We start from the raw sequence: 27,324 nt of genomic DNA, 5'->3' as shown, positions 1-27,324 counted from the left end.
ATTAGAGTAATTTTATGCGTTGCGGGGACTGGACGGTGACGCTGTGTCCTTCTCAGCACAGCACTGCGGGAGGTATGCGATGGACGTCAGTGTCAGCGTAGCGTTAACGTGAACGTTAATGTGGTTAAGGGTGGTGTGGCAGTTTCTTTGCTACAGAGTTACTATTTCCCCCCGTCCTTTTAATTATCAAGGAATCTGTGGCTATTTTTGGGAAAGTCCTCGAATGTCCTTCCAATTTCATGGGACAAAAAAAAAGTGAGGTTTTCCCTTTAGGAAATGGACACCTCTTAGCTTGCGGAACAGATTGAGCTTCGAGTCTCCGTCAGCACCAGCCTTTGTCAATAAAGTTACGTGAACGTGAACATTTCCGGAAGGGCGGAGCCGGCCCGGCCTCAAGGCATTTAGGGAATTGTAGTCTTCCTGGGAGTCCGCGGTTCAACGCCGCCCAGTGGCCTCCGGGAGAAAGAGCCAGAAGCCGCAAAAGGGAGGGCGCAGAGGGACCTAGCGGAGGCGCCGGGACGCCGCGCGGGTACTATGGAAATGGTAGTTCGCGGGCGCGACTCTGCGGCGTCTAGCCGCTCCCCGCGCAGGAGAAGCGGACTACCATACCCGACAGGCCGCGCGCGCGGGGGTAGGGGAAGCCGGGCCGGACCTCCGACAAATCAAATCGAAGGAAAGAAACTGCCGGCTTTCAAAATCCACCTCCCTCCGCCATCATCCGCCGCCGTGCGGGGAGCAGGTGGTGTCGGAGGTGCGAGCGGAGAGAAGCGCTTGGGCAAAGCTGACGGACGTCTACCGGTGGGGCTGAGCATCGGGAGCGCCGGACCGGAGGCGGCGACCCCGATCTGACCTGACCTGACCTGACCCGGACCCTAAATCCGTCCGCGCTCGCCGGACGCACGCGCGCACTCCGGTCGCCCCACGCGGCGGCGCAGCCTGTGTACGGTAGGGTCGGGGATCCCTTTCCTTTCCTTGTCACCTGCCCGGGGATGCAGGCGTGGGTGGCGCGGCCCTGGAACCGGGCGAGGAAGGTGTGGCGCTTTCTGCGTGCCCCCCTCCGTTTTCATCCCCTGTGCCCTCGACCGCCGAGCGCCGAGCCGGGTGGGAGTTGGGGCGCTGTCCCTTTTCCCAAGCGGCGAGGCTGAAGCTTAAGAGAGGGCGTCAGGCCCACCCGGCTCGCCCAGCCGGCAGCGGCGTCCCTTGTTCGCGTCGGTGTCAATCCGAGGGCGGTGAACGTCCGCCAGGGATCCCGGATGGGGCTCTGGTGCGGCCCCGCCTGTCATTGGCGTCCCGAACTCGCGCATCGCTCTCCCGCCGCCGCCTCGCAAGAGGCCCACACCCGCCGAGGACCTGGGCTGGTGCCGCCGCAGCCCCGGGGACCCGCGTGAGTCACTGCCGACGCTGGGCAGGAGTGGTGGATGTGCACGGAGGCAAATGTGCCAGGCTCCTGCTCGGGAGGGAGAGGAGATTTTTGCGTTTACTTCGCCGCTGGCCCTTTGCAGACCTTGGACCAGTCAGTTCATCTCTCTGTGGTCCAGTTGCCTAGACTTTATAGTGAGTGGTGTGTGTGTTGCCTAGTCTTTACAGTGGACAGTATGGGGTGGGTGTGTGTGTGTGTGTGTGTACGTACGTACGTACTGGACTTCTCTATGGGGGTGTGTGTGTGTGTGTACGGTGTGTGTGTGTGTGTGTACACGTACGTACTGGACTTCTCTATGGGGGTGTGTGTGTGTGTACATACGTACTGGACTTCTCTATGGGTGTGTGTGTGTGTGTGTGTGTGTTTACGTACTGGACTTCTCTTCCAGCTGAGAAGTTCTGTGTTCCTATTTCATCTGGACGTCTCACCACCGTTTTTCTAGCCTTAAATTGTCCCAAACCAGAATTACAAGGAGTGGGGTGGTGGTGTTGTCAGGCTATTTTATGTTCAGTTTCATCCCCTCGTTCATTCTTGAAGCAGCCTTGAGATTCCCAGCCTCATGCAGCAGATAGAGTGATCCTGTCAGAACATAACTCACATCACAGTCCCTCTTCTGCTAGAAACCCTCCAGTGACTCCCTTTGTCATTCAGAGTAAAAGCTTTAGTTCTTAAACTGGCCTTTGTGACTGGGGCCTCTTGTTAATTCTCTTTATCTCTTACCTCTTTTCTCCTTCCCTCTCTGTGTTCCAGCCCCACTGGCCTCCTTGCACTTCCTCTGACCCCCACTTCACCCACAAGAGCCTTTTTAAGAATGTTCTTCCCCCAGATATCTGCATGGGTCAGTCCCAATATCCTTCAAGTCTTTGTTTCTTTCTTGATAATACCTTAAGACTCTTGAGAGTCCCCTTGGATTGCAAGGAGATCAAACTAGTCAATCCTAAAGGAAATCAGTCCTGAATATTCGTTGGAAGGGCTGAAGCTGAAGCCCCAGTACTTTGGCCACCTGATGTGAAGAACTGACTCTTTGGAAAAGACCCCGATGCTGGGAAATATTGAAGGCAGGAGAAGGGGATGACAGAGGACAAGATGGTTGGATGGCGTCACCGACTCAATGGGCATGAGTTTGAGCAAGCTGCAGGAGACGGTGAAGGACAGGGAACCCTGGTGTGCTCCAGTCCATGGGGTTGCAAACAGTTGGACACGACTAAATGACTGAACAACAACCACCACTCTTATTTTAGATTAAATCCATTCCCCCCTCCCAAGAAAAAAAGGAAAACAGCAAAGCTTCTTACCCCTTTTCCTGTTTTTTTTTTTTTTTCCTTATCACTGCCTGAGACACTAAATAACCTTGTTCTTCCTGATCACCCATTCCTCTTTGGGGAAATGTAGTGATCCTTTCTGCCAGTCTGCTGGACTACAGGCTGGAAGCTCCTTTTTTCCAACAACTCTGTCCTCAGTCTATTGTGATGGTGGCTATTGTGATGTAGAGACCTCTGGTCGCCTAGGAACCCCTGAGGTCTGGCCGCCACGGGCTGCCCAGTCTCCTGGCCACGGTTGAAACCAGCTGTGCAGTAGGCTGTGCCCTGTGCCCCATCCCCAGAGTCATGCCAGTGAGGGCAGTGGGGCATTCTTTGGGATGGATAACCTGGATCCCGTAGCCATCCATGTCCTGTTTGAGGAATGGGACCCTCAAACAGAGAGCGCCCAACATGATCAGGCAGGTGTGTGCTCTGGGGAGACTCTTCATAGCCGTCAGACTGGGACTTGACTGCCGTTCCCTGGGGACCCAGTGGTCAACTCACATGGCTCTGCTTGGTACCCTGCCTGGGGCAGTTGGGCAGAGGAGGGCCTGTAGTGGGACAGTAACTCTGCAGAGGTTGAAACCTTTGCCCTTTTAGAACTCTTTCTTGCTCAGTGTTGTTTTTATTTCTCCCAGTGGTTTAGCGCTTGGGATTTCCTTATCCTGGGGGGTGGGATCAGGCAGCTGAAATGGTCCTCCCTGGCCGTCCCCAACCTGGAGATGCCCAGAGATCCTCTCTCTTAATGCACTTTGACCTCTTCAGTCTGCAGATTTCCAGGGGAGCCCACCATCGCAGCCACCATGGCCTCTGAAGATATTGCCAAGCTAGCAGAGACGCTTGCCAAGACCCAGGTGGCCGGGGGACAGCTGAGTTTCAAGGGCAAGAGCCTCAAACTCAACACTGCGGATGATGGTGAGTCTCCGTGTGGACTGGCCCTGGAGGGACAGGGAACAAGCGAGAGAGTGCCTCCTCGTCCCACTTGTCAGGCCCGGTTAGCTTCATGATCACACTCGTCCTAGCCCAGTGAGGCTTGAAGATGTTTTGTCCACGAGCACGTGGTGGGCATCCCTGCCGGTGGCTTCAGGCCAGTAGATGGGAAGGGCCTTTTTGGGGGAATGGTCGGCAGTGAGGGACCATAGTGAGCTGCAGTCTCAGGATCCAGCCCTGATTTCTTACTTTAGATCCACCCCTACATTCACCACACGATCCAGAGCTGGTCTGGGAATAGTCGTTGCCTTCCCGAGAGCGGGAAGGTTCTGAGCACTGCACCCCCAAGAGCAGTGAGGCTGCATGAAAGGACAGTCCAGGGGTTTCCCTGGCAGTCCAGTGGTTAAGACTCTGCACTTCCACTGCAGGGGCCATAGGTTCAATCCCTGGTCAGGAAACTAAGATCCCACATGCTGTGCAGTGCAGGCCAAAAAAAGAGAGAGACTCTGGGCCCTCTTGGGAGTCTAGTCCATGCAGTGAATGCCCCTGGGGGAGGGATGGATGTGCCTCTCTGAACAGGCATCAGGACCGGACAGAACTAGAAGCAGAATGCAGACCCTGTCTGCTTCCATGGCCAGAGTATGGCTGGCACGGATCCACCCCGAATCCCAGGCATCTGGAAGTGAAGGCGCCTGCATCAGGGCCTCTTGAGGTTCCGGCCCAACCAGAGAAACTGGTCTGGACTTGCCTGGTTGTCCTGGTGTACAGGCAGGCTGGCTCCCATCCTCCAGGTCAGAGACCGCTTGAGTCCTTGCACATTCCTAACATCTCTGTAGGGCCTTAACCTTTAGAGTTCCTCCCTGTGCTTTATCACTTTTGATCCTTACATCATCCCTGGGGAAGGGAGGTAAACATGTTGCCATTTAATGAGTAAAGAGTAAAGGACTTGGGAGTCTTCAGTAACTTACTCGTCTGCAGTAACTTACTCAAGCTGCTGTAGCCCTGAATAGCAGAGCCAGGATTCCGTCAGAGGTACAGCGGAGTCCCTGGTCTGATGTGTCTCAGTGTATATTCAGCCCAGCTCAGTAAATGTGAATTTGCTATTAAATGCTGGTCGTTAACACTGGGTCAGGTAGTCTTCAGTGCTGTACAAACAGTGTCTCCATTTATCCCCCCCGAAAAGGTCTGGAGGTAGGTTTCAGCCCATTTTGAAAATTGGGAAGTTGAGGCCTAGGGAGGGTCGTGATAGGACTTTCCTAAGGCCCAGCTCTAAGCGGTGGAGCTGGGAAGAAAATTCAGGTTTGTCTGCTCCCAAAATCGATGCACATAACCACTTCATTGGCTCAGGCTGGACGTGCCGCCTCCCGCTTTGGTGGTCACCAGGGATGGGCAGCTTAGAGCCCGAGCCTCTGAGGAGCTCCTGACCTGGAGTAGGAGTGAGGTCCTCAGACAGCCAACAGGAGAGGGATGAGACACACTCTCAGAGACATGGAAGAGCTCTGGGAAGTAAGGTTGGGGGAGGGATCACTTGTTTTCCACTTAGGGAGAGGCTTAGGAGGGCTCCGAAAGTCCCCGAGGATGAGCAGACTCTTGAATGAGAGTTGTCACCGCAGGCAGGAGAACCATGTGATTGGGTCAGGAGCTGGGACACACAGGGTGGGCTTGAGAGAAAAGAAGTCAGAATCCCAGAAGGAGCCCTGGGCAGAGGCCCTTGAGTGCTGTATCAAGGGCCCTGGTGGCCTGATCGTGAGCCCAGAAAGGGCCTCTGTCTTGGCTGGGAGTGAGCAGGTGAGGTCCAGGGAAGGCCATGAGGCCATTGATTAGAACTAGGCCCCAAAAATTGGAAAACAAAGAACTAGGTCCTTGTCTCTCCTGACTGAGTCATGTAAGGACCAAAGTAAGGCCTTGCTGCCTTATGTAGCAGAGCCCCCAGGACTTGTTCCTTTGTGAGGCAGTCGAGGCTGAAAAGAGAAACCCCTTCCACACAGCCTGGTGACAGTTGGTGGTTAGTCAGGGCCAGCTGGGGCCCACCCCTGGCCTGTTTTTAAGTTCTGGGTAAAGTAACTCTGGGTTGCTGGTCAAGTGAGAGGCGACCCTGCTGTGAGCCCACCCTCTCCCGTCCCTGCCCTTTCCATTTGGGTGCTCGTCCTTGCACGCTCACTCTGTGGCTCCCTGGCTAAGCGCACGGCAAGCACAGTGCTTTCCGCTCTCTGTACCTGTGTCACATACTCGGCTCCCCCTGGGGCCCTGGTATCTCTCGCCTCGCTCTGAGGACAGTGTAAACATTCCCGTGAGCAGCCATCTTCCCTCCTGGTGAGCCGGCCGTTCCCTGGATGTTAGGGGGATGCCCTGTTGGAGCAGGTCTTCCAAAGTGCTGAGAGGCCACGCCAGCCCTGCCCCTGAGTGCCAGCTGCAGAAGCGGCCTGGACACCTGGCGCTCTGGAGTTGCAGCTCCAAACGGGGAGAGGGGTTCGGGGGTTTCTCTGCCGAGGTCCTGTGTGAAGTCTGTGCTTGTGCACAGAAGCAAGGCTTTGGGGAGCAGCACATACGTTCATTTTGGGAAAACCAGTCTGAAGCTCAGCGTTGCCATTTCCCCTGAACTCCTGGGCAGAGTGGCTTCATTCTTTGAAGCCCCAGCGTACCTTCCTAGGAAATGGGAGGCTCGTACCTGTCTAGCCTTTCTCGTCATAAAATGAATGCTGGTCACTACTCTTAAGCTGTGTGACCTTCGCAGGCACACGCTTACCTCAGGTCACTCAACGAGACCAGACCTGTCAGTGACAACCTTAGGAGATGTGGTGGCAGTGAGCAGAGGCAAAGTGAGAAGAGGAAAGGCCCTTTCTTCACAAACCGATGGCCCAGTGAGAAAGCTGGTATTAATAAAATCTCTGTATAATGATCAAGTATCCATGCAGGGACCTCCCTGGCAGTCCAGTGGATAAGACTCCACACAGTCCATCCCAGCTAAGGTCCAGCACACTGCACAACAGGACCGAAGGAGAAACTGACCTGGCTGGAGGTAGCAAGGGTTTCTGAGGAGGTGCTACTGTTGCCGGGGGCGGGAGGGGGAAGAGGAGGAAGACAGGCGCATCTCTCCCCCGACTCTGACAGCTTCTCAGGGAGCCCCTTAGAGGCTGCAGGTCACGAACTTCCTCTTTTAAAACTGTTTGTTGGGCTGCACCGGGTCTTCGTTGTAGCTGTAGCCTGTGGGATCTAGTTCCCCGACCAGGGATCGCACCCAGGCCCCCTGCATTGGGAATTTCTTAACCACTGGATCACCAGGGAGGTCCTAGCATATCACAGACTTTCTGACAACCCTTCTGTGGTTGTCGTAGCCTAGAAGGTCGTGTTCCCCTCTTCTCTCTCACATTCCTCTCCGTCTCTTCCCCACCACGTTACCCCAATCCATCCTGTGCCAGCCAGACTAGGTTTGTCTTTCATGTAACCTGCGTGGTTTTTTCAGATTTTGAAATTAATACGTGCTCATTGTGGCATACAGAAGCACTGAGAGAAGGGGGGAAGCTATCTTCATTGTAACACAGCCCAGGGGCGTGACTACTGTTAATTTTGATGCATTTTACATATAGTTGAGTTCCTCTTTTTTTTTTTTTTTAAAGTAATTGGGATCATAATGACAGATACTTAAAAAGCTGCTTTCTAACCAGACGCATTGAGAGTACATTGAACAGATGCTAGGAAAACACAGATTGAACCAGAATCCCACCACCTGGAGATAACTGCTTTAACGTGTGTGTGTCTGTGTGTGTGTCTGTGTGTGTGTGTCTGTGTGTGTGTGTATGTGTGTGTGTGTTTTCATACAACATTTTACAAGACCAAACAGCATTGGATAACCTCATTTTCCACTTATCACTGTAAGATGATTATTTTTCAAGTCAGGTAAACACCTCTGTTGCCGTTCATAGTGACATCAGTATGACTGTTTATATCACACGCCCCAGTGAATTAACCTGCCCTCCGTTGATTGGCATTTAGAGTGTATGGGGTTTTTCGTCACAGTAAAGCAGCGCTCCGATGTACACGCCAGCCCAAGTCCCTCACCCTAGGTGCCTGTGTGCTGCCTCCCTGCCTTGCTGGGGTTCTCCCCTTCTTGGCAGGTTCCACCCACACCGCCAGCAGGGTGCCCCGAGCACCTTCTTCACCCACACTGGTCAGTTCCTCTTTTCCCTTGGTTCCCAAGCCTTGCATACATTACTTGTTTTAACACTCATTACAGAGGAATTGTGACTCAGATGGTAAAGAATCTGCCTACAGTGCAGGAGACCGGGTTCGATTCCTGTGTTGGGAAGATCCTCTGGAGAAGGGAATGGCTGCCCACTCAAGTATTTTTGCCTGGAGAATCCTATGGACAGGGGAGCCTGGCGGGGCACAGTCCATGGGGTCTCAAAGAGTCAGACACGACTGAGCGACTAACTGCTAACGACTACAGAGGAACTGCCCGCATAGCCACGTGCCTGCTGTGCTGTGAGCCTGTCTGAGCCCCTGGTGAGCCGGGCCTGGCACCCAGGAGGCGCACCGTAGCCCTGGGAGTCGTGAGGGACGAGGTGGTTGCTGGGCCTCAGCTCCTGCATCTGTGGCCCAGGACTCCAGAAGTCTGAGAGTCTGATTTTTTTGGTCCCCGGGCAGCCAAAGACGTGATTAAGGAGATTGAAGACTTTGACGGCTTAGAGGCCCTGCGCCTGGAGGGCAACACGGTGGGCGTGGAGGCAGCCAGGGTCATCGCCAAGGCCTTGGAGAAGAAGTCGGAGCTGAAGGTGAGGTCGGGGGCGAGCAGGCCCATCCTGGTTGGGGACAGGCCTCTGCTCACACACCACCCCCCGGGCAGGTGCCTGTGTCCAGTCCCTCCTGGGCCCTGGGGTGGTCACCTCGGGGCACAGCGCCGGCCGGGGCCCCTGTGCCCGTGTGATGTGTCTGCTAGAGCCCAGCAGTCACAGACCGGGAGAAGGTGTCAGGAGGATAAGAGGTTTACCGGGTCACGTGAGAAAGGGAAAAAGGAAAGAGCAGAGCTGGAGAGAGCCTGCAGCTGGTGTCGTAGGTCCAGGAGCTGTTCTGACAGGTGCTCAGTCCAGCATCAGCAAAGACTGCCCCTCGGAGGAGGCAGGTTTGGGGCAGAAATGGCCCACCCTTCAGCTCAGGTTCTGGTGGTTGGAAGGCTGCTCACTGGGGGCCTTCTAGCTGCCCTTCTCACAGCCGAATGGCTGGTCCTTTCTCGAAGGTTAGACGCAAGCGGTGCCGTTCCTTAGCCAACCCAGAGATTCTTCTATTTTGGTGTTTGTCAGCGAGTTCCTCTGAATGCTGGTCCTTCAGCATGCTCTGTGAGAGAAGTCCCGTCATAAAGCTGTGTCTCCATCTTGTGAGTCAAGGGAACTGAGGCCCCAGAGCGGCTGAGTCAGCCTCCCCAGAACCTGCTGCTGGTCAGAGGCTGAGCTGTGCTCACATTTTCAAGTCCAGCACACGTTCCGTGGCCCCGAGGGCTTTCTGAATGGGAAGGCAGATGAGGCCAGGGCCGCGAGAGGAAGCGGAGGGCCCCGAGCTAGTCAACGGCGTGGCCCCTGATGTTCGTGTCCTCAGGAGGATCACGGTTAGGTTAACAGACAGCCAAGGCAGGGCTGCTTCTGCTCTCCTGCCCAGGGCCTGTCCTTTGCCTGCGCATGAGCTGGGACGTTTTTCTGTGAAGGAACTCTGCTCTCCCGGGTGATCCCTGAAGGACAGGAACAGAGGAGACGTGCTTGCGGCTGAGCCTAGGCATCCGTTGGCTGCAGGCTACACTGCCTGGCCTTGCGTGGCGTCTGGGCTCCTTGATGCAGAGGAGTTTTTCCTCCGTGGGTGGTTGCCATGGTGACCACAGGCCGGCTGGAGCGAGAGCGCTTGCGCTGTGGGAGCAGGGCCTGTTCTGCATCCCCCTGTGCAGACCCAGGGCCTTGACTCACCTCGCCACAGAGTCGCAAGCTTGCCTCTGCAGGAAGAAGCTGAGGGTGTTGGAGCAGCGGCCGGGGCAGAGGTGCCCGTGAGCCCGGTGCCCTTTTGGGCATAGTACTGAGGCGAGATAAGATGGTAGCTCCACTCTGGTAGCGCCTCACATGTTAGGTCTTGCCAGGTGAGTGAAGGGTGACCCAGGCTCACCCAGCCCAGACAGTACCCCAGCCTCTCAACTGCTGCACTGCCTGCGTGGAGATGAGTGAGGCCTGAAGCCTGTTTCAGAGATAAGATGCTGGGGCTCAGTCAGGGAGTGGCAGGCCTGGGTCAGCTGAGCCAGGACTAGAAGGCAGCCGCATGCCCTAGAGCCCCTGGCCTCAGCCCGTCAGAGCTGGGTTGGGGAAGCTTCCAGATGAGAACACTGTCTGTAGGGAGGTGCTTAGTCTGGAGCTGCCGGTTCTGACTCCACACACCTGCGTACAGATTTAGAATGTGGAGAATGTCTGCAGAGGTGTTAGTGATTTGCTTTATTGGAGGATGCGAGAGTTTTGCCAACATCAGCTTCTTTAGTACTTAATGCTGGGTCTGGTTCACACGTGTTAAGGCCTGGGTTTCAGGGGAGAGTTGCTTCTCCTGTGTCCATTTTTCTGAGGGTTGGCCAGGAAAGGCGAGAGCTGCCAGAGGTGATATTTTAAGTGGACACAGAGCTAGCGTTAGAGTTAGGGCTGTGTGCTGGGAGCCTCAACTCTGCTCCCCAGCATGGTATGTGACCCAGCCACGTGGCCACTGCTTTTGTGATATTTAACTGGTATGGCCTTTAAATCAGCTCACTTGGAAGTAATTTAAAAGCAAACGCTATTTCTTCTCTAACTGGAAAATCACATCCCTACTGCAAAGGAAATCAGTGTCATTAAATTCTAGTTCGAGGTCGCTGCCGTGTAAAGGGTCTGAACCTGAAGCCTTCTCTCCCTTTGTTAAAAAGGCAGATGAGCTGGAAGTGGGGGCATGGGTGAGACTCACCAACCCCAAACCAAACCTGTCTTCTGGAGGTGGTAAGGAGGGTTGAAAAGAGTAATTTCTTCACTGCTGGGTTCTATATTATCTCGTTTCCATTCCTCCACTCTCCAAGATTTCATGTCCCTTGTTGCTATGGCCCACACCATGGGGGAAAATTGGACTGGGAAGGAGCACTGGGCCAGGAGTCTGGTGTCTTGGTCCTGGTCCTTCCGCTTGCCTTGCCAGGGGGCCAGGGGCCAGTCCCCTCCCTCTCAACCTGATTACTTTTCCCTCTGAGAACCAGAGGGTTGGACAGATGGAGGGTTTTCCTGACACTGATGCTGATCCCCATGGTCCTTTCCTCTGGGGCTTCCAGGTCCTGTCAGTGTCCATCACAGCTGGTCCCAAGTCCATGGGGGTGAGGGGCTGTCTGAAGGCCACCTCCAAGGGTTTCGGCTAACTTTCTTTTTCCTTCCAAAGCGATGCCACTGGAGCGACATGTTCACGGGGAGGCTGCGGTCAGAGATCCCCCCCGCCCTGGTGAGTGAAGGCGACCTTCGCCTGCGACCCGGGCCGCAGGGACCCCTTTAGCGCCTCCCAGGGCTTTCCCTCACAGCCTCCTCTTTGTGGAGGCTGAGAGTGCCCTGGGGGTGGCCGAGATTGTGCCCAGGCAGCCAGGCGAGCACAGTCGCTGTCTGTGACCTGACAAGCAGGTGGCAGTGCACGCAGTGATGGGGAGCCAGAAGTGAGGACTCAGGGTCCCTGGGAGACTGGGCGGCCCAGTGACAGGAAGTGCAGCAGAGACCTGAGCTCAGAGATTTCGCCTACAAGCAGCGTGGGTCTCCTCCCCAGATGATTATCCCCTCGCCCCAGCCCCTCCTTCTCTGCATCCTGAGGTCCCTCTCGACTTGACTCTGCACATAGGCCGCCCTGTCTTCCTCTGGCCCCTCCCTTTCTCCAGTGCCACTCTTTCTGCTTTGGTTCTCATCATGGGTGCCTTCTCTCTGCCTGTTTTCCATTTCCCCAATCCTGGGGCTCAGCTTGGCTTGGGTGGCGCTCCCAGCCTGTGTGCATGTGTGGGAGGCACTGGAGGGTCACAGGACCCAACGTGGCTTGCCTGGGGCTCAAGGGGAGGGGGCAGGGCTGGCAGCCTCCCAGTGAGGCCTCCCAGCACGGGGTGCCCTCGGCAAGGTTCCAGTCCTATCTTCTCAGGCCTCCGATCAGCCAGCACCGGGCCTCCTAAGATGCCAGCACTAGCTTCATCTCTAAAGTACTTCTGTCCAATAGACAGTTAAGGGCCATCCAGGATGGGACAGCTGTCCCCACGGGGAAGCTGGAGGGCGGGCTCCCTGGGTGGGATGTTGATGGAGCCCCAGCAGAGTTGCTCAAGCTGGATGCTAGCCCCCAAGGGTGGACAGGAACCAGGGGCGGCTAGGATTCAGAGCGCAGGTTAAATGAATTGATGTGAGTGTGTGCAGAAGGATTTTGAGTTAGAAAAACTGAAGGAGACTGACTGGCTAGATCCTGGCTGGGCGCCTCTGCGCTGTTGTCTTACCTACATTTTAGCCTTTAATCTTCTCAAGTTCTGCAGAAGGCATGATTTCCATATTAAACTTACAGTGAGAGCAAGTCTCAGAAACAGGAATACGAATTTGGGGTCAGGGAATGGCGTGAAATGCAGGAAGGGTGGAGTGGTGTAGAGGGAGGGCTTGAGCCTCTGACTGCCTAAGGGCTGAGGTCAGTCGCAGCCCGATCACTGGGGCTGGGCTTTCTTCAGCGGGGTAGTGGGGGAGCCAGAGAATGGCCCTTCGTTGTCGATCTAGGGTTGGGGGCCGTGGAAACTGCCTCAGCTGCCCTGTCCATCGCCGGATCAAGGGCAGTGTCTTCCCCATGCCTGCCACCTTGAACCCCTGCCCCCTCCATGCCCAGCCCTGGCAGAGCTGCCTCGCCCCACCCACTTGCCCTGGGGAACTTCGGTGTCCCAGCCTGGCAGGTTCCGGGAGAGCTCAGTGCCTTCTGGCCACATCTGGTCCTGAGCTGAGGCAGGGAAAGGGGCACCCACCCCGGGTGCTCAGTCACCACTGGAAACCCTGGGGCATTGGTGGTTCTTCCTCCCCTCCCTGTCCAGTGAACCCCGTCTCTGCAGGTCCCCCCTCCCTCTGTGAGAACCCTGCCGAGACTCAGTTTCCCCTCCACCACCTGTCATCACGCTGACCCCCGCAGCCGCTCCTGTTGCCTGGATCCCTGTCTCGCAACCCTGGGTGGGACTCAGCCTCCAGCCTCCCTCCGCCTGTCCGTCTGCCCTCCCCAGGTCTGGGGCCCTGTCTTCTGTACCCTTCACGTGCCTCCAAGCCCACTGCGCTCAGGCCCCAGTTCACAGTTCTTGGCCTGGCGCCTGCCTGAGTTGACCCCCGCCTCTCGTGGAGGCTTGTCCCCAGACACACAGCTTGCTGCTTCGTGCTGTGTCCCTCTGCTCCTGGGTTTACTGCTGGCTGGAACTTCCTCATATTCCATGATTGGCTGCTGCTCGTCCAGACTGAGCTTAGATGTGGCCTCCTGCAGGAAGCTTTCCCGAATGACTGAGCCCCAGGCTGCAGCTGAATTAAGAGTCCTCTGCAGGGTTTTCAGTCCGATGTAACATGGTCAGCTCTGTACTGAAACGGTCTGTGTCTCTGCCGGGTCCCCACCTGCCAGATGCCCCCCGAGGGCAGGAAGGGCCTGGCACAGAAGTAGCACCTGGTCCCTGTCTGTGAAACTAACACGAGCTCCTCTGTGCCCAGATCTCTCTCGGGGAAGGACTCATCACAGCCGGGGCCCAGCTGGTGGAGCTGGACCTGAGTGACAACGCCTTCGGGCCTGACGGCGTGCGAGGCTTCGAGGCCCTGCTCAAGAGCTCTGCCTGCTTCACGCTGCACGAACTCAAGCTCAACAACTGTGGCATGGGCATCGGTGGTGGCAAGGTGGGTGCGGCCACTCCCTCCCCTACATCCCTGTGTCCTCCGCCTTCCTCCCTGCCTGGTCCCGTGCTATGTCTGCATCCGCCTGGAGTATGTGCCCTTGGCCACCCACCGTCTGGGATGGTTCGCCTCTTGTTTTTCTCTTCAAAGGACAAAGGCCTCAAAGGCAGCAGCCTATGGCCAGTGGGGAGAGGAGATGGATCTGTGAGGGTGGGGTTGCCAAGCAACCATCCTCAGTTCTGTGTTGCCTTGGCAACCCACAGGCAGTATTGCAGACGTGCTCCAACCTGCTGGCTCTGCAGAGCACAGGGTTTGGGCATCACCAGACCAGCTGTGCCCTCGGAACAGCTGCCAGAGCCACGTGAGGCCTGGCGTGTGCAGTGGCGGAGGGAGCCCAGAGTGAGGGGCCACTCAGGGAGGTCCGGGCACAGCTCACCTCTGTCCCTGGTCAGAGCCTTACCCAGGGTGCCTCCCCTGTCCTGCCAGCAACGAGGCTGGCCAGGGCAGACGGGCCGGGGAGGCCAGTCTTGATTATTCTCTTCTTGGCCCATTCTGGCTGCTTCTGGCCCAGCTTCTAGAAAGGCCAAGCGCCGGTCTGCATTCCCATTCTCCTTCCCTCACCGTCTGACCAAAAAGAACAGGGAGCCAGGACTTAGGAACTGACAGCAAACAGGGACGTCTTCTCTTTGAAGGTGTGTCACCGTAATTCTCCCCGCTTACTGAGAGGTGGGTGACACTGTCCCTGCCTTTTCAGGTAACGGCACTTGAGCTTAGAGCTCTTGGGTTGAGTGCCTCAGATGATGTAGCTAGCATGGGCCAGATGTGGGATTTGAACCAGCATCCCCGTGGCCAGTCAGAGCATCAGGAGGCGCCTGTGTGTGCTTGAGGTGGCCCAGGCTGAGGAGCCACAGTGGCCTGCCCTGCACATGGCCTATCGCCTCCTGCCCCATGGGAGGGTGGGCAGCTCATGCTGGGCCATCTCAGCCCGCACGCCTCTGGTCTAGGGGCAGTAAGCTGTGTGTTAAGACAACAGTGTTTGCCTCACCACAGGAGACCAGTGCAGCCCCACGCGGGGTAGAGCCGCCTCTGCAGATCCCTCAGGCTGGCCTGTAGCAAGAATCGCTGGGCTCTGACCTGAGCACACGCCCAACCCCCGCCGTCGCGGGGTCAAGCTGGCAGTGTCCCGGGTCCTGTATGTGCCCCAGAGTAGAGCTGTGTGCAGCCACGCTGACCCGGCTGCCTCGTTGTAGAGCAAGGCTAATACCTTCTGTCTCCCGGCTGGTTTTGAGGCTGAATGAGGTGTGAAAGCACCTTGGCCGGGAGTGCCCAGGGCCTAGCAGGTGTGTGTAAGCGTCTCTGCTGCTGCGCTGCCCGAGAACCATTTATATTCTCTATACTGCGGTCTCTCCACTTCCGACCCACCAGCCGACTGGTATTTGTGACCTCTTGCTCTGTTGGTGTCACTAGATAGAGGCCGCCTCCTGGCACCACCCCAGGGTCAGGGCAAACCCGGTTTTAGGTTTTTACTCCCAGCAGCTGAGCCCTCGCTGCATGGCTGGTCGGAGCCTGGGCGGGTGTCAGCTGGGTCATGGTGGGGTGAGCCCTGCCCTCTTGGCTGGCTCCCCTGAGGCCTTGCGGAGCGTGGAGGAGATGCCAGAAGGTTCGGGTTCTGTCCAGGGTGTGCTGCTTGCGTGGTATCTGCGGGAAAGTTTCTGTCTCTTTCTGAGCCCGAGTTTCTTCAGCCAGAGTGTGGGAGTCGTGATGGTGCCCACCTGAGAGAGGGTCCTGGCGCTAAAGTGGGCTGACCATGAAGCCCCTTGCCCACATCACTCGGTGTTGGTGTCTCCCTCTCCCCGTCCCTACCATGGGGCTAAGCCCCACAGGCTGACGGGACAGGCGGACACAGAGGTGGATGTCACAGCCCGTGTTCCTGCAAACTGCTGGGCCCAGCTGAGGGGCTTGCTGCTGGGCCGTTCCTCGTCCCGCATCCACCCGGGCTGTGGCTGGTGTGGCACGTTGGAGACCAGGGCCTCCTGCCTCCCCCAGATCCTGGCAGCAGCTCTGACCGAGTGCCATCGGAAGTCCAGTGCCCAAGGCAAGCCGCTGGCACTGAAGGTCTTCGTGGCCGGCAGAAACCGTCTGGAGAATGATGGCGCCACCGCCTTGGCAGAAGCTTTCGGGGTGAGTGGTTTCTGCCCTCCCTGCCCTGGGGCGGGCTGAGCATGGCCGGCGGACGCTAGAACTTGGCCAAGAGACCTCGGGCGGCTCGCCTCCCCCTCCGAGGCTGCTAGCTCACCCTCTTGGGACAGGATCCTCATCACTCAGGTCTGAAAGGTGGCGTGATCCGCCTTCTGGGGTGAATCATCAGTGCTGTTTGTGACCTGCCAGGCTGGGGAACGAGTGGCAGTGCCAGAGCAGCGTGAGTGCTGGCCCCGGCCTGTGGGGTCGCAGTCTCTGGCTCCAGTGAGGAGGGCGCTGGGATGGAGCCCGTGAGGAGGGCGGGAGCAGCAGCTGGAGCGGGCGCTCTCAGGCGTCCTTCAGGGCAGGGCGTCTAGCTCAGCTCCGTGGACTTCCCCGGCGGCTCAGTGGTAGAGTCTGCCTTCTAATGCAGGAGACACAGGAGACTGAGTTCGATCCCTGGGTCAGGAAGATCCTCTCGAGTAGGAAATGGCAACCCGTGCCAATATTCTTGCCTGGAAAATCCCACGGACAGAGGAGCCTGGTGGGCTATGGTCCATGGTGTTGCATAGAGTTGGACATGACCGAGCATGCACGCTGTGGGACCCCACTGGTCTGTGAATAGAGCTCAGGAAGGCTTTGAACGTGGCCAGGGGGATAGTGCATGATTGTTTCACTACCAGAGCTAATAAAATGCAGCATTTACCTTCCATGGTGAATGTGGACAGTAAACTTCAGCTTTAGAAATTCTTGTGGCTTTGTTACCAGGAGAAATCACAGGTATCTTCATGTCAAATGATAGCAGTTGTGGATAGACAGAGTTATTTGTTTCTCATACATTAAGGTTAATGGTACACCAAGGTCTTATTAAGAGGTATGTGTATGACTACAGCAGACATTTAGGCAGTTTTCTAAATGTTTTGATACTTGTCTTCCAGTTGAATTGATTTGTTATTCTGTATAATTTAGCTTAAAATTTAAAAACATCCAGAAGGGGAGCCCTGGGGCTTTACCAGGTTGCCCAATGGTCCGTGGCACAGAAAATATTAAGAGCCCTGACTTGGAATGTGCCTCAGTTGGGCTGCCTGTGTTCATTTGTGAATCCCCGTGCTGTGCTGGGCGCCCAGAGCCGACAAGGTGCCTGGGTACAGAGTTAGGCCAGGCCTGTCCTCAGCTCCTCCAGGGTGGTGTTGGAGACTGGGTCGTGGGCCTCTCCTTGAGATCTTGGGGGCTGTTGGGATGCAGACAGGAAGGTGGCTTTGACACTTCAGAGGGATGAACACCGTGAAAGGGCAAGGATGAAGCACTCTGGGGGCAGAGAGGAAGAGTGCTGGGTTGTGCTGGGGGGGGTTGGGGTAGGGTAATCCAGGAACTCTTCCTGGGGGAGGAGGCATCCAAAATGAGAGCTATTGAACACATGAGGATCAGCCTGTCAAGAAAATGCCAGCAAAAGGAGGAGACAGAGTGTTCCAGGCAGAGAAAAGGATGTAGGGAAGGCTGGAATGAGGGGGTTCGCTAGGTTCAGGAAGCCCCCTCACTCCCAGAAAAGGATGCAGAACGTGGGCTGCCACTTGTACTCTGTAAATAAGGCAGCAGGACCCCCACAAAGAAAGGCCAAGCGGCGCTGCATTATACAGAGCAGGGCCTGGGCTGACTGCAGGCCGGAGCCCAGGGTCCCTGCAGTGCAGAGGTGCCAGACAGAGACGCCAGTGCTCAGAGCTGTGTGGCCCTGGGCCAGTGACTTAGCCCCTCTGATCTCAGTCATCTGTCTGGTGATGGTCCTAATCCCAGGTAGGTCTCCCTCGTGAGACTGGAGAGGAGCAGGTGTGGTCGTGCCCGACGGACAAGCCCCTCCCATGCCTGGTGGGTGGTACTGCCCTCTTGCCCGCGGAGTGTCCCCTGGCCCCGCCCCCCGCCTCGGGGCCCACTGCTCTCCTTCCTGCCCCCGGCAGATCATCGGGACTCTGGAGGAGGTCCACATGCCCCAGAACGGCATCAACCACCCCGGCGTCACTGCCCTGGCCCAGGCCTTCGCCATCAACCCCTTGCTGCGAGTCATCAACCTGAACGACAACACCTTCACCGAGAAGGGCGCCGTGGCCATGGCCAAGGTGAGAGAGGTGCAGCAGGGCCGGAGTGGGCCACGGGAACCAGGACTGGTGGCTGTCTTTTCTGTGCACCCGTCGGCCGATGGCTGCTCTCCCCCTGGCCCACCCACCTCGAGTGTATCCTGTGGCTTCAGCCACATGCGCGTGTCCTGGACGGGGCAACTGTCACCAGGGGGCCTGGGCTCTGGGGGCAGCTCTGTGTGTGCGCTGCCCCATCCTGAGCGGCCTCCATGCGGCCACAGCTGTTGGTGCTGATTTTGTTCTCAGAGGCCACATAGAGGCTGCTTGTTGTCGATTCTTTCCTCAGCTGTTTATTGAGCCCCTGTCTAGTGCAGGCCACACAGGCCACACAGAGCTGAGTCCGAGACTCTGCCTTCAAGGAGCCCCAAGGGCGAGGAGGGAAGGAAGGAGCCACTCAGCCGCGAGCACAGTGGCTGCTAGGCGTCGGGGCCACTGGGTGGGAACGCCGCTGCTCCCGTCAACCTCAGAGGCCTGCATGACCCCACAGGAGTCTGGCAGGCCTGCTGTGGGGTCTTAAAGACGCTCACAAGCGTTGGGGAGCACACAGGGAGTTCCAGCCAGACGCAGGGCAGGCTTCCTGAAAGAGGCCACCTTATGGCGAAGTTCTCCAGGACAAGTGAACTTTGTATGGATAGGGAGGGCAGGAGGGGTGTTTCGGGCAAAGGGGTCAGCAGCCCGTGGGCAGGCCAGAGACGGGAGTGACCCTTGCTCCATTGGGCCTGGTGTGACAGGCCGGGGGTCAAGGTGTGTCTGAGGGCTGGGGGGTGGAGGGGGCCTTGCTGACTCCTTGAGATTTCCCATGAGCAATAGGGAGCCCCGAGGGGGCTTAGCCAGAGGCCGGGAGGCCTCCCGGGGGCCACGGGAAGAGCTGATGAGGCAGCTGGACTGGGTGCAGAGCGACAGGCTGCGATGGGGTGTGACGCCGGCTCGAGGGCTTCACCCTGGGCCCCCACCTCCTCCTCCAGACGCTGAAGACCTTGCGGCAGGTGGAGGTGATCAACTTCGGGGACTGCCTGGTGCGTTCCAAGGGCGCCGTTGCCATCGCAGATGCCATCCGCGGGGGCCTGCCGAAGCTGAAGGTGCTGTCCGACCCCCTGCCTCCTCCCTCCGGGGTCCAGGCTCCCCCGTGCTCAGGGTGACAGCTGTGCAGGGAGCAGGGTTCAGGCCTGTCAAGGCAGGTGGGCCTGGCTTCATAGCCTGGCCCTTCCCCCTCCTCCTACCCCGGTGACTCTGCAAGTCTCTTCACCCCTCCGAGCTAGGGTTTCTGGCTTTTCAAAGAGAAGAGTGACTCGGGTTGTTGCGCTTTTGTTGTGGTGATGTTCTATCTGGCCGGACAGAGTCTGCCTCAAACCCTCACCTGGGGAAGTGGAGGCTCCTGACCCCCGTGTCTCCTGGTCCCCCTGTCTCCTGGCTCCTGTGTCTGCCTGCCTCTACCCCTTCCCGTTATCTCCTGGTCCCCCGTCTCCTGTGTCTGCCTGCCTCTACCCCTTCCCGTTATCTTTTAGGAGCTGAACTTGTCATTCGGTGAGATCAAGAGAGAGGCTGCTCTGTCCGTTGCTGAGGCCGTGGCAGACAAGACGGAACTGGAGAAACTGGACCTCAATGGTAGGAGGGGGGTGGCCTCGGCCCCAGCCTGCTCGGTGGGCCCCACCCCGTGCTGACCCCCGGCCCCTCCCCGCGAGCAGGCAACATGCTGGGAGAAGAAGGCTGTGAGCAGCTGCAGGAGGTGCTGGAAGGCTTCAACATGGCCGCGGTGCTGGCGTCCCTCAGGTGGGGGGTCTGGGGCCCTGGATTCTTCGTTCCTCCCTTTATTCATTCAGAAAACATGGGTGGAGTCCCTGTGATGTGCCGGGCACTGTGCTGGGCATTACGGGATCGACGGCGAGACAGTCAAGGTTTCTGACTCGTGAGGCCTTGTTGCCGTGGGCGAGGGACCAAGGAATGAGACAGTGATAATCGAGTGATCTAGAAGCCCTAGGCCATGAGGGGCCCCCCAGTCCGGGCGAAGTGGAACAGGCTTCATCAGAGGCAGGGCGGCCCCCTCGCTCCGCCTTGACCATAGTTTCCCGTGGTCAGCAAGACATGGGCGGCACCGTCCTGGGCGTCTCAGCCTGGGCAGTGTTCCCACCGGCCCTGGGCCCCAGCTGTGCCAGAGTGCTTCCTGTCCTCCGTCTCCCCCGTGAGACTGCAGGTTCTTTGGGACAAGGACAAGATGCAGCGCAGGTGTCCCTGTGGGATGGGCCTCCAGGTGACTCCCGGGTCCCCAGTCCGGGACAGCTGCTCCCCGGCCCTCCCTGCCCGGCTCCTGCCCGGCTGCGGTCTGTGGGTGCTTGGGGCCAACGTGGGCCACTGGGCAGGGAGGGGTCTGCTTCAGCCAGACCTCCCTTTGCAGTGATGATGAGGGTGAGGACGACGAGGATGAGGATGACGAGGAGGAGGAGGAGGAGGAGGAAGGAGAAGAGGAGGAGGAGGAGGAGGATGAGGAGGAGGAGGAGGAAGAGGAGCCACAGCAGGAAGAGCAGGGCGAGGAGTCGAACACGCCTTCAAGGAAGGGCCAGGGCCCGAGCAGCGGGGTGAGTCCTGCAGGCCAGAGCCCCGCCCGGGCCCTGGGGTCCTGAGACCGCTCCCCCGGGAGGTGGGGGTGGGGGTGTCTTGGTCACAGAACTGCAGACTCGTTCTGCCTGTGCGCTTCCATGTGGGAAAGAGGAAATCACCCCAGTGCAGCTGCATTTGTCTGTCCTTGACCCCAGTACGGACGTGCCTGTTCATTTGTAAGTTATCCACACGTACAGTGCTGCTGCGTGGCGTGCAGTAGACTGCCGAACAGCATGGGTGTGCCCTGCACGAGCCCACTTCTGTGTGGATGTCTGCGGTAACTGAACTGCAGCGCGGCTCCGTGATCTGCTGTTGGTTGAATCTGTGGGTGTAGAACCTCAGACACAGAGGCCAGCTGTAAAGTCATACCTGGGTTTTCAGTTGTGCTGGAGGCATATAAGTGTTTCTAAAAGAGTAAGGTAAAAAACAGGCAAAAATGGAAATTCGTTTTCCTCTCCATCTTGGTGACCACTAGGGATGGTCCCCATTCTGGAGATGGTGGCCGGGTTGTGACCCAGCTTGGATACTTGGTGTTCCTTTCCTGGCCAGGAGGCATGTCTATTCCCTCAGCTTCCCAGGTAAAGCTTCTAGGGGACTTTGGGCTGGGCACAGAGGGCCACGCTATGTTGAGTGTGGCTTATTGTCCATTGTGATGGCCAGGCGCCTCTGGTGCCCGCCAGCAGTGGTCATCCCAGCTAAGACAGTAGCTCCTGGTGGGGCCCCTTGAGCCCTGGAGTCATTTCTGCAGTATCTCGTCATCCGAAGGATCCCCTTGGCCGCACCAGGCTCTTGGAGTCTGAAGGAAGTGCTTGCCCACACCCCAGAGGCTCCTACGTGAAGAGCTGACCAGGGGCAGCCTCTGCAGGCCCCTTGCCCTTGGGGAATTGGGGGAAATTCTGGACTCTGAGCCTTGAGCGGCCCGAGTGAGGGGCATCCTTCGGGGCGAGGAGTCTGGACGTGGACCTCTCCAGAGCCACCTGTGCTGCCTGTCCCCCAGGAACCAGCTCCTGTCCTGTCCTCCCCGCCTCCCGCAGACGTCTCCACTTTCCTTGCCTTCCCCTCCCCGGAGAAGCTGCTGCGCCTCGGGCCCAAGAGCTCCGTGCTGATAGCCCAGCAGGTAATAGCACCACTGAAGCCAGCCCACTCGGGCCTCGGCTGCTACAGCTGCCGGAGCAGAGGTTCCAGCGCAGCTCGGGGTTTGGGCGGGGGCGGGGCTGCTAAGTGCCATATCTAATGCACACTCGTGTAATGAGCGTGACCAGCGCTGGCACAGGTCTGCGCACACTGTGGACACAATTTGGGCCGCGAGGAAGGGTAGGCCTGGGGCGTCTCAGGGATAACTGGGGTTTGGGAATTTTCACAGGACTGTCATGGGAGCACACGGTTAGGCTTCCCTCTGCACATCCGGTAGGACCAGCTGCTTCTAGAACGGCTCTCCTGCCCTGGGCCCCCGAGCAGGTCCCAGGCTGCTCACTTGTTCGTTGTTGGGGTGTGACTCGTTCTTGCTGAGATGATTACTGAGCCCCCTGAGCTCAGCAGCGCACAGTGCCTGTCTGCCCCCCCTGTTCTGAGCACTTGACATGATTTTATTCAACCTTCTTGGCACCTCGGAATGTAGACCCTTCTACTGTCATTTGACAGATGAGAAAGCTGAGGCTGCATGTTTGTGTTTTTTTACACAAATGGAAGTCCGTGGCAGCTGTGGTGAGCAAGTCTGTTGATGCTGTGGTTGCAGCCACGTTTGCTTGCTCGGTGTCTCTGTCTCATTTTGGTATTTCTCACAGTGTTTCATACCTTCCACTGACAAAAGATCATGACTTTCTGAAGGCTCAGATAACAGCATGTTCTAGTAAGAACGTGTTTTTGAGTTAATGTACGTGCTTTTTTAGACGAGATGCTACTGCACACTTCATAGACGAACACACAGGGAGACCCAAAGTTCACGTGACTGGCTTTCCTGCGGTATTTGCTTTATTGCTGTGGTCTGGAACCAAGCCCACAGTATCTCTGAGGTGTGTCTAGAAGAAATAAAAGGGGCCACTCGCAGAGTTGGCTTGATATTTTGGCTTTTTATTGCCCTCTTATGTTCTTCTGTAATTTTTTTTTCCTGTAATCTGTTTTTCCCCCATGGTAAATGAGATTTATGTGATGCAGACCTTCGTGTGGCCAGACTCTCACTGAACACCATTCATTGTTTTCTGTGTCAGTGTGACTCTTCTCACGCCCTTTTTGTCAGTGAACAGATGTGGCACTTAAACCATCCGCAGTTTCTGTGGATTGCCAGTATTTCCGCTTTTCCTCTGTTGTCGGTTAAGCTGAGGCAGGTTTCCTTTCGTATGAACGTCGTTTGCATGCTGGATTATTTCGTTGGGTTAGACTGCAAGAGGGGGTCCCTGGAGACAGTGGTTTTTAGCGTGTACACTCTCCGTGGGTGCTGCACACCTGTGGTGGCCGGGCCCCTGCCGGCTCTGGGGGGACAGCATGTCCCTGCCGAGCAAAGGCCCGTGTCCTGCCAAGGCCTCCTCTAGCCACAGGCAGGTGCCCACGTCTGCCAAGTTCCCTGGTGACCAGCCGTTGTCTCCTGTGTCCTCAGACTGACACATCTGACCCGGAGAAGGTGGTCTCCGCCTTCCTGAAAGTGTCCTCCGTGTTCAAGGACGAAGCCTCGGTGCGGACGGCTGTGCAGGACGCAGTAGGTGCGTGCAGGGGCGGCCCGGACAGCTGCGGCCTCTTCGCTGCCCCAGGCTTGGCTCAGAGCACCGCCCTCCCATCTTTCTCCGTCGGGTTCTCGCTGTAGTTCGGGCCGGGTGCTCGCCTCTCTGTTTTTTGCAGATGGGGAGCCCGAGGCCCTTCCCAAAGCCATACAGTTCTATACGGTGAGAACTCGGGCCAGGTGGCGCCCTCTGCAGGGAGGTCAGACCTCTCCAAGGAGGGGTGATGAGAGCTGAACCCTGTGCCCGCCTCCGAGCTGCTGCACACACCGTCCCCTCCACCCGCAGGTCCCCAGGCCTTCCCCAGGCTTCCGAGGGTCTCTGGTTCTGTTGAGACCCTCTCTTGCCACCCCAGCCTCTCAGTTCCTTTCCTCACAGCACCTCTCACCTTCCACCTTGCCAGTGTTTGAGCTGCCAGGTTGGGCCAGGCAGGGAGAGGAGGACAGGCTGGAAGTGATTGGAGAACTGGGTGACGCTTGGTGGGCTGGTGGAGGGGAGGCTGGGAGGGGCCAGGCAGGGATCTCTGTGTCTGCTCCCTGAGGGCCCAGCCCCGCCCCTCCTGGGGCATTTGTGGGGACAAGTTGCCAGAATTCGGTTTCCCAGAACAGCCTCGCACAGAAGCAGGGGCTCATGGGGTCCCTGCAGGGCCTTGGCCACACCTCCTCCTGCTCCCCCATCCATTCCCCAACCCCCCACCTCCAGAGACCGGCTGAAACCGCCCCAGGGTGACCTGCCTCACCTCATCTCTGCCCACACCCGTTCCACCTCAGGCCAGGCCAGGCCCAGGCGTCCCTGTGGGGGCGGGAGGGGGGTTGAGCCCTTCCCCTGGTGCTGGCTGTTCCCACCATCTGGCTGCCGTGGCTACCTCCACCCCATGTCCACCTCCTGATGTGACAGGAGGCAGGGCCAGCCTCTGTGCCCGGGGGCCACATGACCTGAGTCCTCTCGACTGCTTCTGCCTTGCAGATGCTTTGATGAAGAAGGCCTTCAGCTCGTCTGCCTTCAACTCCAATGCGTTCCTCACCCGGCTGCTCATCCACATGGGGCTGCTCAAGGTGCGCCAGAAGGAACGTGGCCCAGGCGGGGGGTTGCAGCCCAACATCCGGCACCTCGAGTCCTGCTGGGGCCGCTCGCCCACTGTCCCCAGTCCTGGGTCTGCTTAAGCAGGCTCGGCCTTCGTGATGGGATGTGGGATTCAGCTTGACCTTGGCCGTGGGGCTCTCTCAGCAGGGGCTGGGTCGGGGGAGACCTGGCGTGCCCCAGGTGACCTTGACACTCACCCAGCCTTCTGCTGTGCGTCTGTCTCGCAGAGTGAAGACAAGATCAAGGCTGTCGCCAACCTGTACGGCCCCCTGATGGCGTTGACCCACGTGGTGCAGCAGGACTACTTCCCCAAGGCCCTCGCCCCCCTGCTGCTGGCATTCATGACCAAGTGAGTGTGCCCCCGCCGGCCCACGCGGCCAGTGTCCGTGTCCCGGGCCTGGCCACGCGGGCCTCCCAGGCTCTCGGCATCTGTTTGAATCTCACTAGACCTGGCCAGCTGAGGACACGGCTCAGGCACAGTATCTTCCCTGAGAGTGGGGACACGGTAGTGGCCCCGTCTTGCAGACAAGGCAGTGAACACCGGGTCAGAGGGGCTCTGCCCACGTCTTGCTGCCAACCCGGGCTCCGTGCCCGGCAGCATCCGAGGAGCAGTTCTGTGTCTGTTCCCTCAGCAGCCTAGGCCAAGGGGGCCTTGTCCTGGAGGTCCTGGGCCTGGTAGGGTGCTGGTCACAGTCGAGGAACAAGGAGCCTCCAGACCTCAGGGCCCAGCAGGGGTATGGTGGGGTGGGAGGTCTGTCCCTGCCCTCACTGAGGCCCCGTGTGGCCCGTAGCCGAGCCCCTGCTTCCCCAGACCTCAGTCTCCCCATCTGCCAAACTGAGGCGTGGGTGAGACTGTCTCCGAGGCTCTGACCACCACACTTCTGGTGAAGCCAGGACCTTGGGGGAACGTGGGAGGGTCCAAGGAGAAAGGAGGGGCCCCCGCCTTAGGGGACACGTGACATCGGTGGGCCCCCGGGCATCAGTCGGGCGCTTAGAGCTCGTGAGGGAGTATGTGGGGTGGCCTGCGTGGGTGGGGCGAGGAGCACCCACCAGCCCCCAGGACCCAGTTGGTGCCTTGGCCCCTGCCGCTTGGCATCTCGGCTGCCTCCGTGGTCTGGCCTGACGCCCTCGCTGTGTCTGCCTGCCCCTGCCACCACACACCGCCCCTCCACCCCCTGCCCCACCCCAGACCTCCCCTTGTGCTGCCGCTGCTCCTCTGCCGAAGCCCAGGGCAACTCCGAGCCCCGGGCGTGGTCTCATGCGGACCGCAGCCGGCCCCCCGCCAGCCCAGGGCGTGCACTCCCCGCACCTGTCCCTGCTGCAGGAGCCGCTGCCGCAGGCTGTCCAGAGTGTCCCCAGCCGCCACCCCCGGCTGCCCGTGTCCTTCCAGGCCTTGGTTGGGACTGTTGCCTCTGTTCTGGCCCTTGGGCTAGGCATGGACCCCGAACCCCTAGAAGACACCCTCGCCCGCTGGTCAGTGACAGACTGCCTCCTCCCGGCTTGTTGCCTGCCCTCCAGTGCAGGCCTCAACGTATCCACATCAGAAGAGGGGGGCTCGGACCTGACAGGTGACTGTGGGGGTCACGTGTGCTCCCTTCCCTCAGCTCCAGCCCAGGGCTCTCGGGTCCAGGCCCAGCCTGCACCAGGCAAGGCGTCCGTGGCTTTCGGTCCTGGCTGCACCCCAGGTTCCCTGTCCCCGAGCACCTCACTAGTTTCTTTCTCGGCAGTGGAACTAATGATCTCGCTGGTTACCTGTGGCTCTCAGGGGCCCAGCTGGGACTCCCACGGTCCAGTCGCTCACAGGGACCAGTGGCTGAGGGAGGCTCCCCGGCCCTGTGCCCACTGGAGAAGCCCAGGAGAGCCTGTCTGGCGGAGAGGAGGCCAGGTTCCCAGCTCGGGGCCGGGTGGCCTCGGGTGCCTCCCCTACCCCTACCTGTAAAGGCAGGAGCTGACGTCCCCGTTGCAGAGTCATCGTGAAAATTAGAAAACCCGAGTATGGTGTGTGTTCTGGGTAGCGTCACAGCTGGGAAGCTGGCGCCGCGCAGCCAGAGCTTCCTGGGTCCAAAGGGGCCTGCCCGCTGACCCTTCTCTCCCCGCAGGCCCAACGGCGCCCTGGAATCCTGCTCCTTCGCCCGTCACAATCTCCTGCAGACGCTGTACAAGGTCTAGATGCCCAGCTGGCCTTGCCCGCCCCTCGCCTGGACCATGACTCGGGAAGGGACTCAGCTGAAGGACTGTGGCCGGCGGCAGGGACGGGCTTTGTCTCGCGTGTCGTGTCTCCCGAGTGTGTGTGTCGGTGTGGCGTACGTGCAGGCGTGTGCTTCTGGTCGGGGTATGAGTTTCTCATGTCTCCTTGCCGGACTCGCCCTGTTCCCGCTGGAGCGGAGCTGATGGCCTCCAGGCGCCAGGGCTGCAGGTTGCTGTGCCATTAAAGCTGCCGCGTCTGAGGACGCTCTGCTCTCTGCGCAGGCGCCAGGCCCCAGCGGCTGTCCCCCAGCCTGCCTTCCTTGCCCCCGGTGCGGGCCGCACCAGGCCTGGGGCACTGCTGCCCAGGTGTGTCCTGTCCTGCCTGGGGCTGCTCGCTCAGGGCTGCTCTGCTTCCTGTCGCCAGGCCTGGCTCCTCTGGCCACCCTGCCCTCCCATCCACCCTGCTCTGTGCGGCCCCTCAGCCTGCGGGGCCGGGACCGCTCTGGGGCCACGGGGTGGGGCTGGCAGAGGGCAAGACTGGGTGTGGGGGTCCGGCCACACTGCGTGGGTGGGAAGGGAAGCCGGGGGCACGCACGAGGGTCTGGGAGCTGGACTCGCCTGGGCAGTGCTGGCTCTGCGCCGCGTGCGGGCCGCTGAAGTGTCTGGGCACGGCCTAGGAGCCCCGGCGGAGAGGTGGGGGTCTGGGCAGGCCCACACCTGTTCTCCAGCGGCGCAGGCAGGGACAGGGCCTGCTGGGGCCTGCGGGCCTGGTGCCGGGGCCAGGTGGGGGCTGGGCTGGGCTGAAGGGGCCCTGCAGCACTCCGTGCTTTCCCCATGTGCTCTGTGTGTGTCTGGGCTGTGCCCAGGGCTTCACAAATAAAGTGTGGCAGCAGTGAACACTGA

The 27,324-nt window shown here is 58.7% G+C and overlaps 1 protein-coding gene across 1 annotated transcript; it reads left to right on the top strand.

The window, feature by feature from the left end:
• Nucleotides 678-27,324, top strand: RANGAP1 (Ran GTPase activating protein 1). The gene is made up of 16 exons (XM_018048814.1): nucleotides 678-945; nucleotides 3,487-3,636; nucleotides 8,296-8,423; nucleotides 11,062-11,121; nucleotides 13,362-13,541; nucleotides 15,585-15,719; nucleotides 17,669-17,827; nucleotides 18,811-18,924; nucleotides 19,351-19,450; nucleotides 19,531-19,615; nucleotides 20,238-20,418; nucleotides 21,438-21,557; nucleotides 23,034-23,136; nucleotides 24,118-24,206; nucleotides 24,462-24,583; nucleotides 26,334-27,324. Exons 2-16 carry the CDS (start codon nucleotides 3,525-3,527, stop codon nucleotides 26,401-26,403), a joined length of 1,758 nt encoding a protein of 585 aa, XP_017904303.1. The 5' UTR covers nucleotides 678-945; nucleotides 3,487-3,524; the 3' UTR covers nucleotides 26,404-27,324.

This window comes from Capra hircus, chromosome 5 (assembly GCF_001704415.2).
Source record: "Capra hircus breed San Clemente chromosome 5, ASM170441v1, whole genome shotgun sequence".
Taxonomy (NCBI): domain Eukaryota; kingdom Metazoa; phylum Chordata; class Mammalia; order Artiodactyla; family Bovidae; genus Capra; species Capra hircus.
Note: the sequence above shows the minus strand (reverse complement) of the source record. Positions and strands in the feature narration are given on the sequence as shown.

Bases quoted from the DNA above. Each gene is read 5' to 3' on its own strand.
- RANGAP1 (XM_018048814.1), top strand. From the start codon at position 3,525: ATGGCCTCTGAAGATATTGCCAAGCTAGCAGAGACGCTTGCCAAGACC. The intron at 3,637-8,295 runs GTGAGTCTCCGT...GTCCCCGGGCAG, and splicing joins ACTCAACACTGCGGATGATG to CCAAAGACGTGATTAAGGAG. The intron at 20,419-21,437 runs GTGAGTCCTGCA...CCTGTCCCCCAG, and splicing joins GCCAGGGCCCGAGCAGCGGG to GAACCAGCTCCTGTCCTGTC.